Source organism: Myotis nattereri (genome assembly GCF_964212035.1).
Source record: "Myotis nattereri genome assembly, chromosome: 1".
Classification (NCBI taxonomy): Eukaryota; Metazoa; Chordata; class Mammalia; order Chiroptera; family Vespertilionidae; genus Myotis; species Myotis nattereri.
The window spans coordinates 140,168,167-140,185,839 of record NC_138075.1 but is presented as its reverse complement, the minus strand read 5'-3'; the positions used below and the strand labels follow the sequence as shown (position 1 = coordinate 140,185,839).

The 17,673-nt window shown below is 37.1% G+C and overlaps 1 protein-coding gene across 1 annotated transcript in view; it reads right to left on the bottom strand.

The window, feature by feature from the left end:
• The window catches only part of GPR158 (G protein-coupled receptor 158), a 376,508-nt gene that overhangs the window by 49,706 nt on the left and 309,129 nt on the right, over positions 1-17,673 (bottom strand). The window contains exon 6 of the mRNA XM_081104136.1: positions 1,959-2,068. Coding sequence (XP_080960262.1) covers positions 1,959-2,068 — 110 coding nt within the window. The remainder of the gene's footprint in view (positions 1-1,958; positions 2,069-17,673) is intronic.

Sequence of the window (17,673 nt, the reverse complement as noted above, 5' to 3'; positions counted from 1 at the left end):
ATCTAGATAGCATTGCATTGGGAAGCTCTGAGTCTGACTTGATCTGCTCCTGGTTGCAAAGGAAGATTAGCAACTGCTTGGCAGGTGTTAAAGACCTACTAGCTCCACACTAATTTTTCTCCTGGAAATAATCAGAAGGATGGAAAGAGAACCTGAACAGAAGTAGTTTTCTCATTACATGATTCACTGCTATTGAATACTGTATTTGCATCCCACCAAACCGCATCTTGCAAACCATAGTGTTCCAGTTACTTGAGGACATATAGTGAGGTAAGGGAATATGGATGTATTACATGTGTAGAGAAGTGATGGAAGCAGCTTCTAAGTCTGCAACTGATATTTTATTCATTCATTCATCAAGTGATATGTATTAAGTACCTCCTATGTGTCAGTCACTGTGCTCTGGGGATCCAATGGTAAGACCCACACTTCCAAAAGAAAATAAATTAGGTAAACATGAAGAACATAATTAAATAAGCAAACCCAATAAATGCTAAGTGCTAGACTCATAGGGACAGAGGTCATTTTCATGTCTCAACAGGCCAACCATTCATTCAGAATTTCTAGAAGTCTTATTGTCTATTTTAAGCGGTCAATTTCTCTCTTTTGTGAATGAGCACCAGTTGAAAAATAGCTTTCATGTGAGGAACGGAAATCGGTAGGCACTTGAAGGATAGAAGGACAAAAGAGCTAAGTGTGTTGTGAAGTGGAAAGAATAAAGTGGGCATCAGAAAGGACATTAGAGATTGCTCTAATCTTTTCCTTTTCTAGGAAATAGGGGCCTAAGATTTCTTTAACTTCTTTATTGAATTTATTGGGATATTGGTCAATACAATTATATAGATTTCAGAGGTATGATTTCTTAAATCCAATCCCACATTCTCTGTAATATTTGATATACTGAGAGTTAAGGATATTTACAGTTTTTCCAAAAAGATAATCTGAAGCATTCCCAGTAAATAAGTACAGCCCTCTTCAAAAGGAAATAAAATGGAGAGCATGTAGTAGATAGTACACAATCGCATTTAAAGAAAGTTGGAAGGGGATACATTTAAAGACAAATATAACACATATTATGGCAACTAAGATAAATTGTGGGATGAGCCACATTAAAATACTTTTATTGACAAAAACTTACAGTCTTATTGTGGCTTATTGTGGTAGTCGAATCAGCTTTACAGCCGATCAGAATAAAGGGTTTCCTCTAAAGAACTACAATTTTATCCTCCAGGAGAAACATTTTCTGTCCTAAGATTTTTGGCACCACGACATTGAGAAAATGTGGAAAGAGGGGCAAGGGGAGGCCCTTGAATCATTTCCAGCCAGCCCTAGTTTTTGTGGATAGTAATTTATTTTATTGCTTCTTTATTCCTCATATTTGTCAGATACACTTTAAAACGTAGGTGGCTTTGTAATGAAGTATAAGGTAATTTACAGTACTGTATTCTCCCATTTACTAGAACAAATTGGTCAAGGAGGAAAGCCAGAAACACTATTTTTTTTCTTCAATTTGACCCACAGAATATCAGCAGACTTACTCCGGGACAGGGAACTTGAGAATGGAGGACAGTAGTTTTAGTCAAATAAGCATATGACTGATTTGTATTACATAAGGTTCTTTGGTAGCTCTGCACCTGCATTATTATTTTAACTGTATTTACTCCTGTTCTTAGCTAGTCCATACCATTTTGCATTCATTCTAAACTTATTTTTATTCAGAATTAACCTTTCCAATACCAATGGCACATTTGATTAAAGCATGCTATTCAAATTCAGCTATATTAAATATTTTCTTAGGGAATCCTAAATGTATTGCCTCAAAAATAAAAAATATAGATCATTTTATTATTAAATCCTTGAAATTAAACCATTTAATTGGCTGACACAGCTTGCAATTACATGCTAAGCCAAACACTCTGATCCTCCCATGATGATGAAAACTAAAAAAACATACTAACCTGTGAAGCTTGAGAGTGACAGTTCCATAAACAGTAGCAAAACCGAGAAGACGGACCCATCTTAGGAGAATGCAACGAAATGTGCTTGGCTCAAAGTATAAAATAACAACCTGAGGGATGAGAAGAGAAAAAAAGAAACCTTAGGATCAACTGATGACCCACAGACTAAAATCAATATTTCATAATCTGATGTTTAATACATATAAACGGTAACATAAGTACACATCCATTTAATTAAAACTTTAAAATATTATTTGGATCATTCATTGGACAAGTTAGAGAGCTATGGAATCTTCCTATTGCTTTCAAATCAATTCTAAATTATTTTTTTCGAACTTTTAGCAGTTCCTAGTAATTGTTTCTAAGTCTTTGGTATGTCGAAACTTAATTCTTTTTACTCTCTAAGATGGGACAACCAGGCTAGTTCCCATTGTCTTCCATCTGAAACCTTTCACATTCCTGCCTCCACACTTCTGGCAACACCCATCCCCGGTGTGAAATAGCCCTGCGAGGATTAGCCTGTAGGGCACACCCCCAATCAGTCCACCGCTCCATAATTATTACTTCACTTAGGACTTGGTTCAACCACTTTGCTAACTTCTTGCTTCTTACTCCAGAGTTCTCATTCCGCAAACATTAATGAAGCATTTATTATGAGCCAGGAACTATACTAGATGCTCTGGATACAAAGGCAATGCGAAAGGGAAGAGAGACATATAAACAAGAAACTGCATTAAAGTAGCATAGGTACTGTGCTAAACACCTCTGCAAGTTCAGTGGGACACAAAGGAACAAGGGGCCAATTCCGGGGCATGGCCAAAAGGCATATTCAAGGCGGGGCAAAAGTAAGTTTATAGTTGTTTGTATGGGAAATAATACAATTAATAAATTATTCAATAACTAACAAATAATATACAAGAATTAACTCTGCTTCATGTAATCACAACTGTAAACCTACTTTTGCCCCACCCTGTATAAGCAAGGCACTGCGTGTTTTACCTTTCAGATGCTGCCCCCTGGTTTTGAGCCAGCCCGCGTAGAATAGGAATTGGTTTGGCCTGTGGAAGGAGTCTTATGCAGTGCCGAAGGACTAATGCTGTTGAAATGTAGGCTTATTCTTTTCTGCTTGACGCGGCTGGCTTGAACTGATTTTGTTGAAAGCAAGGACATCATAACAGAAAAATATACCAATTCCTAAAACCCAGAGTGTTATTTTGGCTTTGCATCCCAAAGATCTGAATATTGGAAAACGTAAGCATAACTTGGGACATGGGTTGAGTGCTGACAATTTCTTGCTGATGTCTTGCCAATGAACTCCAGTCTCCAGCAGTGCCAAGAATGATATTCCCTAAAATTCCATGCTGGTATTTCTTAAACGTTTCTACTATATGAAGATATAAAACTAAGCATTGTCAATATTAGGGTTAAATTCTCAAGGAGTAGAAAAAATACTGAGCAAAAGTGTCAGAAATAAATGAAAGAAAGGTAAACATAAGTGTGAACAGAAGATAATGTTCCTTTGTGTATATATGGCATTTGTTCTTATTTTTCTAATTCACTAGTTACCTGCTGAACACTCGGGTAAAGATTTAATTTTAGAATTTTATCTACCAGAAAATGGATATAAAAACCTTTCTTTTATTAACTATTTTCAGAAAACAAGTTTAAGTTCTGTAACTTTGTATTGCTTTATTTTAGCTCATGTATTTTTGACAGAGTTCCTTTCACAATAGACGAATATTAATTATGAGTTCTGCAAAGTAAGTTGTATTGCTTACTAAGGAATTTGAGCTAAAGAAAGAAGAGAAAGCTTAGCGGAAAAACAAATAGGGAAAACTGAAAAGAATTTTAAGGGATTGAGGGAGCATATGCATTCCTTCTTACGGCAGAGAGACATGACAGATTGGGAACTAGAGAGATAGGGACCTAGTGTTGAGAACTAGAAATGGCTTTAGAGATTATTCTAGCACAGTGGATTCTGGGGATTGCAAAATCCTGTAACTTATTGTGAAGTTTTCTACTGCACACCTAACAGTGAATAAGAGAAGGTGAACAACTATAACATAGAAGTTGGCATAACTTTTTATTTTGAAAGAAAGAATTGCTCTTGAATTGTATGGGGACTACTGATATAGCTTCAAACTTTTATTTCACACATGAAGAATTTGCGAAATGTTTACTGTAAATGAAAGACTGAGTTGATCAGATATGAAATAAAAAACTTTTAGCATCCATAGATAAGATGCAAGTTTAAAAATTAATAAAAAAATAAAATCCAGTGAACTTAATAAAATGTATTATTAGAAACAGTTCAGAAAATAGTAAAAATGCTAATTTTGCAATGTGATGGTTAACACAGGTTCTGAACCCAGTCACCTGAGTTCCAGTCTTGGCTTTCTTCTTTATTAGCCGCGTGACTTTGGCAAATTATATGACATTGTCTTGCTATGCGTCAGTTTTCCCACTTCCAAAACGAACACAGCAATGCTTCTATATGAGACTGTTTTGAGGTTTAAACGCAATAAACACTGTGTCTGTTACAGTGAATGTTCAATAAGTATTGGCTAATATTATCAGGAGAGTTGATTTATGTAAACTGTGTTTTAAACGTTCCATTTTCCTTGGACTATAATTCCATGTCATCTCAATAAATTATTATCTGATCATTCTAGCCAATCCTTTTGAATTCCTATAATCACTTTTTGAGTATACACTTTTTCTATATTACCTTATATTACAGTTATCTATATGAGTGTCTCCTTGAATCAAATGTAAAATCAGAGAAGGCACACTTCTCCATCTATTCGGTGTGCTTTACACACAGAAAATTTATATAACTAAATTTTTTAAAAATATATTTTATTGATTTTTTACAGAGAGGAAGGGAGAGGGATAGAGAGCCAGAAACATCAATGACAGAGAAACATTGATCAGCTGCCTCCTGCACACCCCCCACTAGGGATGTGCCCGCAACCAAGGTATATGCCCTTGGCCAGAATCGAACCCAGGACCCTTGAGTCCGCAGGTCGACGCTCTATCCACTGAGCCAAACCTGTTCTGGCTATAATTAAATTTTTGCTCAATGACTTATTTTAGCTAATTTAATAAAGAAAATGTTATCTTCAAAATAAACTACTTGAAATGTCCAATTAGTATTCACTAATCATTGTGATTCTAATTCATACATTCACTATTAATTTACCCTGTGTGAGGCAGTAAGAGATTTAGAAGTTATAAAAACACATCAGGTGTGGATTTGGACCTCATTATAATTTAGAAGAGTAGATGTTACATATAAATGATAAAAATAATGGTATGATCATACCAATATTTATACAGTATTACTGCCAGACACTAAAGCATTTTTGGGCATAATTTATTCACTTAATCCTCACACTACCTTATAAGGTAGGGAGTTTTATTTTACAGAGAAGGAGTGAGGCACAGAGAATTGAAGTGATGTGCTCAGGGTCACACAGGTAGGAAGTGTTGGAGCTAGGATTTGAATCCAGGCATTTTGGTTCTAGAGTTCATGCTCATTAAGGGCTACACCTTTGCCTCTTTCTAAATTGTTCTACTCAGTGAGGGAGATGACAAAGGCTATCATATTGTGAATCTAGTCATGCTGAGAATTCAGAGAAAAGGAAAATTAGCCTCAGTGGAAAGATGTAAAATTATCCTGGAGGGTGGATATTTGGGCAAGAACATGGAGAAAAAAACAGGCTTAAGCAGATAAGAAAGAGAACAGGGGAAGGGAGTCCCAGACAAAGGCCTGGTTGTGGGAAAGCTTTAGAATGTGGAGGGTGTGGCTCCAGCAGGAAGACATAAAAGGGAGGACTGAAAATCAAGCTTTGAAACAGAGACGGCAGGGGGGGGGGGGGGCGGGGGGGGGTTAGTGCATTGTCAGCTTTGAATAGCATGCTGAGGAATTCAGATTTTATTTTATAAGCTGACATGCCATTATACTTCTCTGAGTTGATATCAGAAGTGTGTTCCAGGTTGTTAGCTGAAAAGATGAGTTTGGGAAAATAAAACCACCCCAAAATCAAACTGTAGGGAAAACGTAAAGGAAACTTAACTGATGTGGTGAGAATGGGAATTCAGTTATTCATGGGAACAGAGGAAAGAAGGTGCTGAATCAAGAAAACTGTGACACTGATTATTTGTTGAGGCAAAAAAGAATAAAGTGTCAAAGACAATGTGAAGATTTTAGGCCTGGGTGACTGGGAAGATGATTGTGTTTGGAAAGAAATATATATAGTGGCGAAGTCTGGGGAAAATTCTGATATCTCTGCTTAGAAACCTCTCCACCCCTAGCTCATCCTTCATGTCTCAGCTCAGGATTGGCATCCATGACTCTTTCCATCAATCCCTCCACTAAGAAAGATTTTCATCTTATTTGCATGTTATTTACTTGTATGAAATTCTGAGCTTTCCTTCATCACATTCATCAACTCTATTTTGAATAATTCTGTAATTCATTTGTTGAATGTGTCTTACTAGCTAGTTTGTAAGTTGTATGAGAACAAGGATTGTAACTATCTTATTCATGATTGCTTGCTCATCCCCTAGTGTTGTACCTGGCAATAGTAGGTAACCAATAAATGTATGTAGAATAAATGAGGTAAAAAAAATGAATATGAGAAGGAGAGAGGAAGTGAGAAAGGATAGAGTAAGTCCATTTTTGGATACTGAGCGAAAGTTGTCTATACAACATCTAATCCAAATCTAGCTTTGTAGTAGTTAATACACTCTGTAGTGAGAAAAATAAAAGACTACCAAGTTTCATGTCTTTCAAATCCCAATATCTATTTTTTCTTATGAAATATAATTTACATAAATGTATAGTTTAACTAATTCTTATAAAATACATATTCATTCCCAAATTTCAAGTTAAAGCACATTTTATCATAAGACCTTGGTAGGAGAAGAAATAGAGAAAAACTAATCTACTGACCTGAAGAATTTATAAATGATGATGATAATACTAAAATAGCTGCCATTTTTATGTGCCACTAATAATAGCTACTTATGCCTTCTCCCATCACTGATCACTATGCCAGATACACTACTTATACAGGGTGGGGCAAAAGTCAGTTTACAGTTGTATGTATGGAAAATAATACAATAGTTAATAAATAATAATACAAGAATAAACTCTTTGTTTCATGTACTCACAACTGTAAGTTTACTTTTGCTCCACCCTGTATTTAGGGTCCAAATACCTTTTTTTAAAATTGATTTCAGAGACAGGAAGGGAGAGAGAGATAGAAACATCAATGATGAGAGAGAATCATTGATTGGCTGCCTCCTGCACACTCCACACTGGGAATGGAGCCCACAACCCAGGCATGTGCCCTGACCTGGAACTGAACTGTGACCTCCTAGTTCACAGGTGAATGCTCAACCCACTGAGCCATGCCAGCCTGGCACAAATACTTTTTAATAGCCTCATTTTAAATATTAACAGACTAATGAGGTTAATTCAATTTCCCTTGGTTATCAAATACTAAGTTTTTAAATCAGAACCTATAAAACCTTTCTTTACTGAAGGCATTGACTAAGGTATATTTTCAAAGTAAATATTTCAAGGGAAAACTTTCCTCATTCTCTTTCCAATACTAAAGGCTAATGATAGATACAAAGATATTTTATTTAATGTGTGAAAAGCAGGATATAAGTGTACCAATTCGGTCATGAAGTAACCTACAGACCTAGTGCATATATAGTCAATAGATGAATTAGCACAGGGTGTAGGTTAGGGAGAGGAGTGAGAGGAAAAGAGTATCATTCAGGGTCAGCAGGAGGAAGTGTGCTACGCCAAACCCCACCACTCTTCTTTCATCTTCAACAGTCCTTTTGGGAATTCACTATAATTTGCCTCGAGGTTTGTTCCCCTTTTCTGCTTGAGAATAAGGCTCGAAGTGTGAAGGTCTAAGGTGGATGTATCTCTATGTATGTTTTAAGGATTTGGTTCTGCAACTCTGGAAGGTTTTTTAGCTTCTTACAAAATACAGATGATCCTAGTGGTGGAATACTCTGGGCATTGTGTTTTAAAAAAGCATTGCTGTTTTGGAGGCAGCCTTCCAAGCCTTTGCCTCATTGCAAACAAATCTGCACAGATTATCCATCCATTTCAGCATATGTAATTTTTTAGCTAATTTTGAGGTCAGCTTGATTGCCTATATTCTTTGTATACTGAACATAGCTAATCGGGAAGAAAAGAGAATCCACAAAAGAAAATAATATAAGGCTTTTCAAATATGCACAAAATGGAACATTATTAAATAGAATAACTTTCTTTTGCAAATAATAGACACAACATCAGTGATAGAAACTTAACCTCTACGATGGCTGCTCATAGTACAAGGCCCAGTGACTTTAGAAGAGGAACGCTTAGGAGGTAGAATGGTCAGACCAGCACAATTCAATGCTGTTCCCAGTTCTCTGGGCGTGAAAGGTCTGGGGCTCTTGTGCTTGGCCTGATAGTGTAAGGATCTCAGCAACAGTTTCCAACAGTGTTTGACACAGCAGTCCTACTTTCCTAACTGACTCGCCAGGTGCTATTTGCTTCAGTTCACTGAAACTGGTTGTGAATTCAACCACTTTTATAGGTGAAGGAGGTGTACATGCTTTGGGGTTTCTGTTGGGAGGTGTATGTGAACAGTTTTATTTATAAAAAAAAGATTCCTGGGTAATGGGAGCACAGTGACAGATCCCAGTGATGAGACATTTGTCAATGAAACTGTCCTTTGATAAGGATTTGAAGGGCTTCTGGGGCTTTCAGGACTCTCTTTACCACATCTGCCCTTCTGCTTTGTACAAGGGAAGTCCCACTAGTCAAATACTTTCCAGGTTTCTCACCCCTCTCAAGTTTACTGTGCTCCCACAATCCTTACTGAACAAGAGGAGAATGAACAGATATCTTATCTCAATAAAGAGCAGTGCATAAAGGTACACTTGGAAATAGCTAATATGAAAACCTAGTACTTAGTCTGTCCAGGTTTGCTATCTTTTGAAGTAGGGGGGCTGTAAATGAATCATTTAGGCAGAACTATATATATATGAAAGCACTTGTAGACAGGATTTGCTTTAAAAATATATAGATGTGGCCCAATGGTTGAGCATCGACCAATGAACCAGGAGGTCAGGGGTTCAATTCCTGTTCAGGGCACATGCCCAGGTTGTAGGTTCAATCCCCAGTAAGCAGTGTGCAGGAGGCAGCCAATGATTCTCTCTCATCATTAATGTTTCTATCCTCTCCCTTCCTCTCTGAAATCAATAAAAAAAAACATTTTAAAAATATGTAGATTCGATGTCTTTGGGTTTATTACAAAATTATTATTTCTATATCTGGCAAGAGATATGATCCATGCAAGAAAATATTTAGGATGGAAAAGCATGCCCTATAAATGTTTAACTAATTATCTAAAGTTGGATACAAACAGCAAAATATTAAAAAAGCCCTGGCCAGTTTTGCTCAATGGTTAGAGCATCAGCACTCAGACCGAAGGGTCATGGGTTCAATCCCGGTCAAGGGCATATACTCCAGTTGCAGGTTCCCTAGCCCAGTAGGGGCACATGTGAGAGACAACCAATCGATGTGTCTTTCTCATATTAATATTTCTCTCTCTCTTCCTCTCCCCCTCCTCCCTCCCTTCCACTCTCTCTGTAGAAATCAGTGGGAAAAATATCCTCAGGTGAGGATTAAAAAAATAAAATAAAAAATACCTAATACAACTTTACATTTATGAGATTACCACAGACATGAAAGGGCTATGGTGATGACTATGTCTTTACACAACCATGGTCTTGCCTATCACTTTGCACTTGGGTCCTATTGCGATAAAGCAACAAAATAAGGGATAAACTAATAGACTAAAATGATAAAATAGTACAGGGATCCTCCCTTGTCTCTTTTTTCCATCTCTCCACAAGAAAAGGTACTTGTGGAAATACCCATCCTAGCAAACATCTATATATATAAAAGGCTAAGTGAACGAACAACTGAACAGTCAAACGACCGGTTGGCCTGTTGCTATGATGCGCACTGAACACCAGGGGCAGACACTCAAAGCAGGAGGGCTGCTCAGTGAGCTTACTGCGTGGTGGCAGCGGCAGGCACAGTGGGGTTGGGATGAGCAGAATAGTGCCTGCTGCTTCATGCACTACTACATCCCTTGGGGGATGTTGGACTGCTGGTTTCAGCCTGATCCCCGGATTGCGAGAAGGTGCAGACCAGGCTGAGAGATGCCACTGGTGCATGAATCCATGCACTGGGCCTCTAGTAATAAGCATAGAAACGCATGACTATTTTTGTGGTGAACTTTTACCACCTCAGTTTAAGTGTTCAAAAGAAATAGTTTTGGTCGATAATAAATTATGGTGCATGACTTATGATAGGAGATTATACCATCTTTGACAATCATGTTCTTGAAAATCTTAATGAATATGGGAAAGCTCTCAGAATTTATGTTAAGTGAAAAAAACAGGCAACACATATAATATTTATATATATATGGTTATATATAATATATATTATATATATGGTTTAAAGTGTAATAGTGGTTATGCTTAAATTTTATTTGTATATATAAATATATATGTACACACATACACATCAATAAAAGTATACCTATTTCATATTTATTATTCTTAACCTATCCTAGAAAACAGGGCATGAAGGGGCTATGCATAAAAACCAATGGGAAAAACTGTATTGTTTCTATTAATAAGCCCATCCAAAAATATGCTATCTATAATTATATAAGAGCAAAAAACAAACAATGAAATAAAAAACTCTGAGGCTATTATTCTGCTTCCTATTTTCTCTCCTGATGCTTTTACAAACAAACTCCATGTTCTTCTAAGAGAAAAAAACACACTAGCGATCAGAGTGGTGAGATTATGACCAAAGTATACAGTTAACATTTTCTTTTGTTAATATGAAAAAAAAAATGGGCACCTTACTGAAAATATGTATAAGCAATGCTGATTTTGAATAAATAGAAATATATACATTACATTTAATACATTTATGCTTAAAGTCATTACTGAGAGGTACTTATTTATTGCATTTTTTTCTTTATGCCTATGTCTCTCTCTCTCTCTCTCTCTCTCTCTCTCTCTCTCTCTCTCTCTCTCTTCTTCTTATAACAGTTCCTTTAGCATTTCTTGCAATGCTGGTTTGGTGGTAATGAAAAAAAATTCCTTTAACCTTTTTTTTTTTTTTTTTGTCTAGGAAGCTCTTCATTTCACCTTCCATTTTGAATGATTGCCTTGCTAGATAGAGTAGTCTTGATTCCAGGTCCTTGCTTTTCACTACTCTGAATACTTCATGCCATTCCCTCCTGGCCTGTAGTGTTTCTGTTGAGAAATCAGCTGACAGTTTTATGGGAGCTCTCTTACTGCTTTTAAGAGTCTCTCTTTGTCTTCAACATTTGCCATTTTAATTATGATGTGTCTTGGTCTGGGTCTCTTTGTGTTTCTCTTGACTGGGACCCTCTGTGCTTCATGAACTTGTGTGACATTTCCTTCACCAGGTTAGGAAAGTTTTCTGTCATTATTTCTTCAGATAAGTTCTCTACCCCTTGCTCACTTTCTTCTCCCTCTGTTACCCCTGTGATGTGGTTATTGTTCCATTTCAGGTTACCCAAATGTTCCTTAAACTCTGCTCATGCTTTTTTAGTATTTTTTTTTCTTTTTGCTGCTCAAATTGAGTGTTTATTTCTATCTTGTCTTCAAAATCACTGATATGATTCTCAGCTTCATCAAGCCAGCTTTTAATCTTTTCCAATGTATTCTTGATGTCAGTTATAGTATTCTTCATTTCTGCTTGGTTCTTATTCATGGTTTCTATGTACTTTTTCATGCTGATGTTGTTCCCACTAAGTTCCTTGTAATTCCCTAGGTTCCTTTTAATTATTACTAAATTCCTTGAGCATATTTATAACCATTACTCTGAGCTCTGTCTGATAAATTGCTTAACTCCACCTCATTTAGGCCTTTTTCTGGAGATTCTTCCTTTTCTTTCATTTGGCAGTTGTTTCTTTGTTGCTCCAATTTAGTTATTTCTTTGTGTGTGTTTTCTATATATTAGACACATTAGCTATGACTCCTAGTCCTTGTGGGGTATTTTTTTTTTTGTAAATGTTCTGTGGAACCCAGTTGTATATTCTCCTTGAACTACTCAGCTGTATGCTTTAGGAGTGACACTTTTGTGGGTTGTCTGGGCTCTCCTGTTGTAATTGGGTCTTGATTATTGTTGTCCTGTTGGTGGGTGGGATATTGTCTCAGCCTGGCTGACTGTGAGGCTCAGCCCCAACCATTGCATATGAGCTGTTGTACAGATACTGACAGGGTAAAACCAAACCAAACAAAGCAAACAGGAACAAACCCAAACATACAAAAATACCAACAATAGCAAAAAATACATAAAAGAAAAGAGAATTAGGAAAGAGAAAAGACAAGAATAATAAAAATGAAATAAAGAAAAAGATAATAATATGACTAATAAAATAAAAATAACACTAGATGAGAAAGGGGGTAGAAAAGAGATTCTGAAAGGAAAAAAGGGAGAGAAAAAATTAAAAAGTAGGAAAAGGAAAACAGTAAAAAGTACAAGAAGAAAGAGAAAGAAAAATATTCTGAAAGGTAAAAATAGGAGAAAGTAAAAGAATGGAAAAAAACGAAAAAATAGATTGAGAAAAGGAAGGAGGCAAGTAAGAACTATTAAAGACATGAGAGAAAAGAAGGAACATAATGATAATAATACAAAATCAATAAAAAATAAAATATTTGGGGAGGAAACAACAACCACCAAGTGAAGTTCATCTCAGCAGATTTAATGCCAACTTTTTGTATGCTGATTTCAGGCCTCCTGGGAGGTACTTTCGTGCCAGTCAATGCCAGAAGCTGTCCAAGTTTGGCTCTCAGCATCCTGTTCAAAGCTTTAAGTGATACACAGCTTGCTGCTACTTTCACTGGGATTCAGAGGGTCTTAAGAACCCAAGACCTCCATAAAAATACAAAGGTACAAGGCAAATAGATTCAAAATATAGCATTTTGAGAAGAAAGAAGAAAAATAAAGAAGAGACATAATATACAGCGTAATAAGATGATAACAAGCAAAAGCTTTTTTTAAAAGCCAAGAACAAAATACACAAAAGACTTGAACAGTGTGCCATTTCCTGGTCCTTAGGAGGCCCTTGTCCCTTGGTAATGGCCCATCTGTTTACCTTAGCTTTGTGGGTCAGCCTTTTCATGGAGAGTCTTGCATAGACCCTTCTTTGAAAAAAAATGATCTTTCTATTCAGAATTCAAATATTCTTCCCAGTTTGTTGAAGAAAGTGTGCAGACCATACAAAACAATAAGTTCTACAAACCACGACTTAAAGTCTAAAATAGTGATTATTCAAGCTACAGTCACAACCCAGTTTCAGAATTGGCCTGTTAGCCATGTGTCTCCCTTTGCGGAGTCACCATTGCCAGTGTTACCTTTCAATACCTTGGGCAGAATAAGCATATATCTTGAGAAACAGAGGTGCATATTGGAAAGATTGTAATATTTGAAGACCCACGGACTGCTCAGCCACTTAATACCTGCAGGACCTTGAGGAGAGCATTCTGACCATCTCTTTCCTCATCTGGAAAGCCGAGTTAATAATTCCTTCTCTCCCTCCTCTCACAGAATGGTAAAATGTATGCAAACACACTATGCCAATTAAAATGGCATAATTATTTCTCCTATAAACCTTTCTTAAAGATTGATGCAATATCCTTTTTATTTGTTTAGGTGAGCATTAGGCGATTCTCTCTGACCCTTGTAAATTCTTTCTCAATGGCAAAGTAACATAAAAATATCAGATTCCTATGATGAGGGAACTCCTTTGCCAGCCTGATTCAGTGTGAGTCATTCGTTGCCTCACCCCTTTTGGAGAGGACCCATTCTTATTATTCAGCTCCAAATGGAGGGGCTGAAAATAATTAAGTTTAACTATATGTTACCTTAAAAGCTCTTCGGAATTTGTCAGTGAGCAATAGCAAATGCATTTTCTCACTATATTTTTAATCCCATTTCTACTCAATTTCCTGTTCTGGAGTACTCTGTGTAACATATAATCAATAATAAAATCAACCTGTATGTGGGATTTTTACTATTTATTACATACTTGATTATCTCTTTAACTGAACTGAAAAACTTAGGAGGTTAAGTTATTTGACCAAGATGACAGTTTAAAGATGTCAAAGGTGGAATTACTGTAAATTGTCAAAATTTTCAAATAACATTCCCTCTTTTTTTTATATGAAAAATTGTTTGGCCTTCAAAATTGCACTTCCTTCTTTGTAAAGTCAAGTTACTAATTGCTCTACAACCTAAGTATTTCAAAGTCAGTGTTTTTCAGATAATTATACTTCTACATTTAGACACAGACCTTCTCCCTTTGAAATTCTTACAATATACTCCTCCACCCCTCAACCTGTTTCTACAATAACTAAACTCTAAGGCAGTGGTTCTCAACCTTGGCTGCACATTAGAATCTTTTTAAAATCCTGATTTCTGGGCCTCATCCTCCAGAAATTCTGTTTCTTTGTTATGGGGTGGGGCCACAACATTAGTAACAAAGAAACAGAATTTCCAGAGAATGAGGCCCAGAAATCAGGATTTTAAAAAGATTCCCAGGTGATTCTAATGTGCAGCCAAGGTTGAGAACCACTGCTCTAAGGTATTTCTTCTGTCAACTCCTGCCATCTTCCTCCACACTTCCATTCACTGTAAATGCACAATTGCTCTACCTCCTCTACTCCATTGTCTTTCATCTCTGGTCTTGCTCAAACTAGAACAAGTCTACATGACCATGATCTGAGTCACCTGAAAAGTTGGTATCACCTGGAAAAGTTGTCTTTTGGACCATAATCCCCAAACTCAAGGCCATGAAAATAAAAATGTTTTTAAAAATGCTACTCGCTTGCTACCATGAGAACACCTTCTTCTCAGTAAATGGAAGTTTTGTTATATATTTTGCTACTGGTTTTCTATCTAAAATACAAATCTGATAATATCTCACCCCTGCTTAGAGACCACTTTTGGCTTCTTATTATTTTTATTAGCTACTGTTTACATTGCTTATAATAGCATACGCATTCCCCTTCCTATATTTTCCCACCATTCTTGAGTCCTCTCTTCCAATACCATCTAATGTGTTCCATGTTCTATCTAGCCACATAAAATTGTGTAGTCCTAAACAAGCTCAAACTTTCATAACTCTATGCCTGTATTGTGTCATTAATCCTAGAATATTCTTTCCTCTTTGGCATAGCAACCTCCCTACTCATTTTGAGAGCAAATATTTATTTCTTTCTGTAGCCTTTCCTGTATTACATGGGTAGTAGCATCTTTCTCTGTGCTCACAGAGCCTTTTGCTTATACCTTTATTATGGAACACATTACATTGTAGTACAACACCCTATTTAGATATCTCTCTCTTCCATGGGGCAGTATGTTCAATTTATGCTTATTGAATGAATGACTAAAAGTGTTTTCCATTAGAAGTCATCAGCTCCAAATATAGGTGCCTTTTTAGGTTTAAAGAACTAAATGCACTAAGATAGACTCAGAATCATGAAAACATGCCCAAAGTCACAAAGAAAAATAAGAGCTCTTGGAATAAACTTCGGTAAAAGTTACTGCATACTATTTGCCACTATATTTTCATAAAGCAGGTGAAACTGGGATATGTTCTAAACAGTATAGTTTTAAAAGTGCCTGTAAAAAGATACATTACTTTAAAACGTTTTTCTTACTGGTTGTCAAAATGACTCAAACACCTACCATTAAATCACTTTTTATATTCCTACTGAAATGTACCTGAAAGGATTAAAGTGACGACAAGGAACTGAAAGCCACTTAGGACAGAATAAGTTCTTGAAGGAATAGTCACAGGATAGGGATGTTTTGGTAGGAAGCATGCGGGAAGGAACTATTCAGGATATGGATCTAGTGCTCCTGTGGGGAGAGTCCAGTGCGGCAGGCTCCAGGAGGCCAGAGAGAGCAGGCGCTGAGGTTGGAAAGGGTTTGGTGCTGATGCAGGAAGCAGTGCTGAAAAGAGAGGCAGAGGGACTGAGCAGGAGAGGGAGGAGCAGAGCTTGTCTGCTTCCTGTTGCTTCCTGTAGAGATGTCTTATCTCTTCAGCAATGTTGTCACATCAAAATCGCTTAATTTAAACAGATTTTTAATATGCATTTACTTTCTCTGCATAGGTACTCATTTATCTGAATAACTCAGCACAATGCTTCTTTTATACATTTTTAACCTTTCCTGCTTGTTGCTGACTCCCTAGCAATAGAGTGCTCTTGCTGCAGCATGCATCATGGGAGGTGAGGCAGAAAGTTTCAAAGGGCTGTCACATGGGCCTCCTCCCTTCCACAATGTCTAGTCAGGTGCTAAGTTCTGTGGATTCTACATGAGTAATAGCATTTCGGGGCTATAGGTTAGTTTGGGCTGTTCCAGAACTTCATAGAAATGGAATCATTAAGTGTGCTGAGACTTTGTGAGGCTGGCGGAATACCACCTCCTTGGTGTAGTAACCAGCTGCACACTGGCATTAGAATACTCCCAGGACTTGGGAAAGCCTTTCGAAAATTTAAAAGCTACATAGTTACAGTTCCATTTTGGCTCAGCGAGGGAGACCATCCAGAGGTGGGAGGAGAGAATGTATACACAGACCCATGGTTGCCACCCAATCCCTGACCCTTACTCTACAACCTAAAATGGAACTGTGGAGATGCCAGATCTATATCTGGGTTAGCCTCCTATTTATTAAGACTTCCATTTTGTCTTGTTGCCTCAGTCAGCTGTTCTGATACCTGGAAGCTCCAAGCACTCCAGCTCAGTTCAGTGCATGATGGGCTCCTTACTACAGTTTTATCCCTTTATTTTGTGAACAGCTTTTAAAAATACAGAAATTGACTGAGAATAAAATAACCTTGCCAATTGCAACCCCACAAATTAAAAAGTGTGTATAGCTTTGTTACTAATTTCCCAGGGTTTCGAAATAAAACTTAAAACTTTACCTATATCAAGTAGAAGAAGCTTACCAATTCCCCTGCAGAGTCCCACTGTCTCCTACCTTCTCCAGGGGCAAGTACAGAAATGAATCTGATGTCTGCACATCCAGGATATGTTTTTCCACTTTGGTCCCATTTATGTGTATCCATAAATTCTACATAACCTTAATTGAATTTTAAAAATTGTATATGAGTGATAAATTGTGTATCAGCCGTTGCATTTCACAGGTGTGCCTTTATAGTGAGATAAAGAAAACTGATGCAATTTACATCGAGGCAAAGTTAAATCCAGATCTCTTTTCTATTATTCATTTTCCCTAGGCTCCCGTATCTCATTACTAAAACCAAGGAGAATTTGAAAAAAGTTGGCATTATCCCCAACAAGGTTACAAGGAATAAGAAGGCCTTACCTATGTTGGATGATCTCTCTTTGTGAAAAAGTAAGGATATAATTCCCCTGAAAACAGGACCAAGATAGATTTCCAGATCTGTGGCCTGGCCGGGGTGGCTCAGTCTCATGCCCTAGAAGGCCATAGGTTCAATTCCCCATCGGGGAACCTAGGTTGTGGATTTGAGGTTGGGAGGTAACTGATCAATGTTCCCTTTTCTCTCTCTCTTTTTTTCTCTCTTTTCCTCTCTCCCTCCCTCT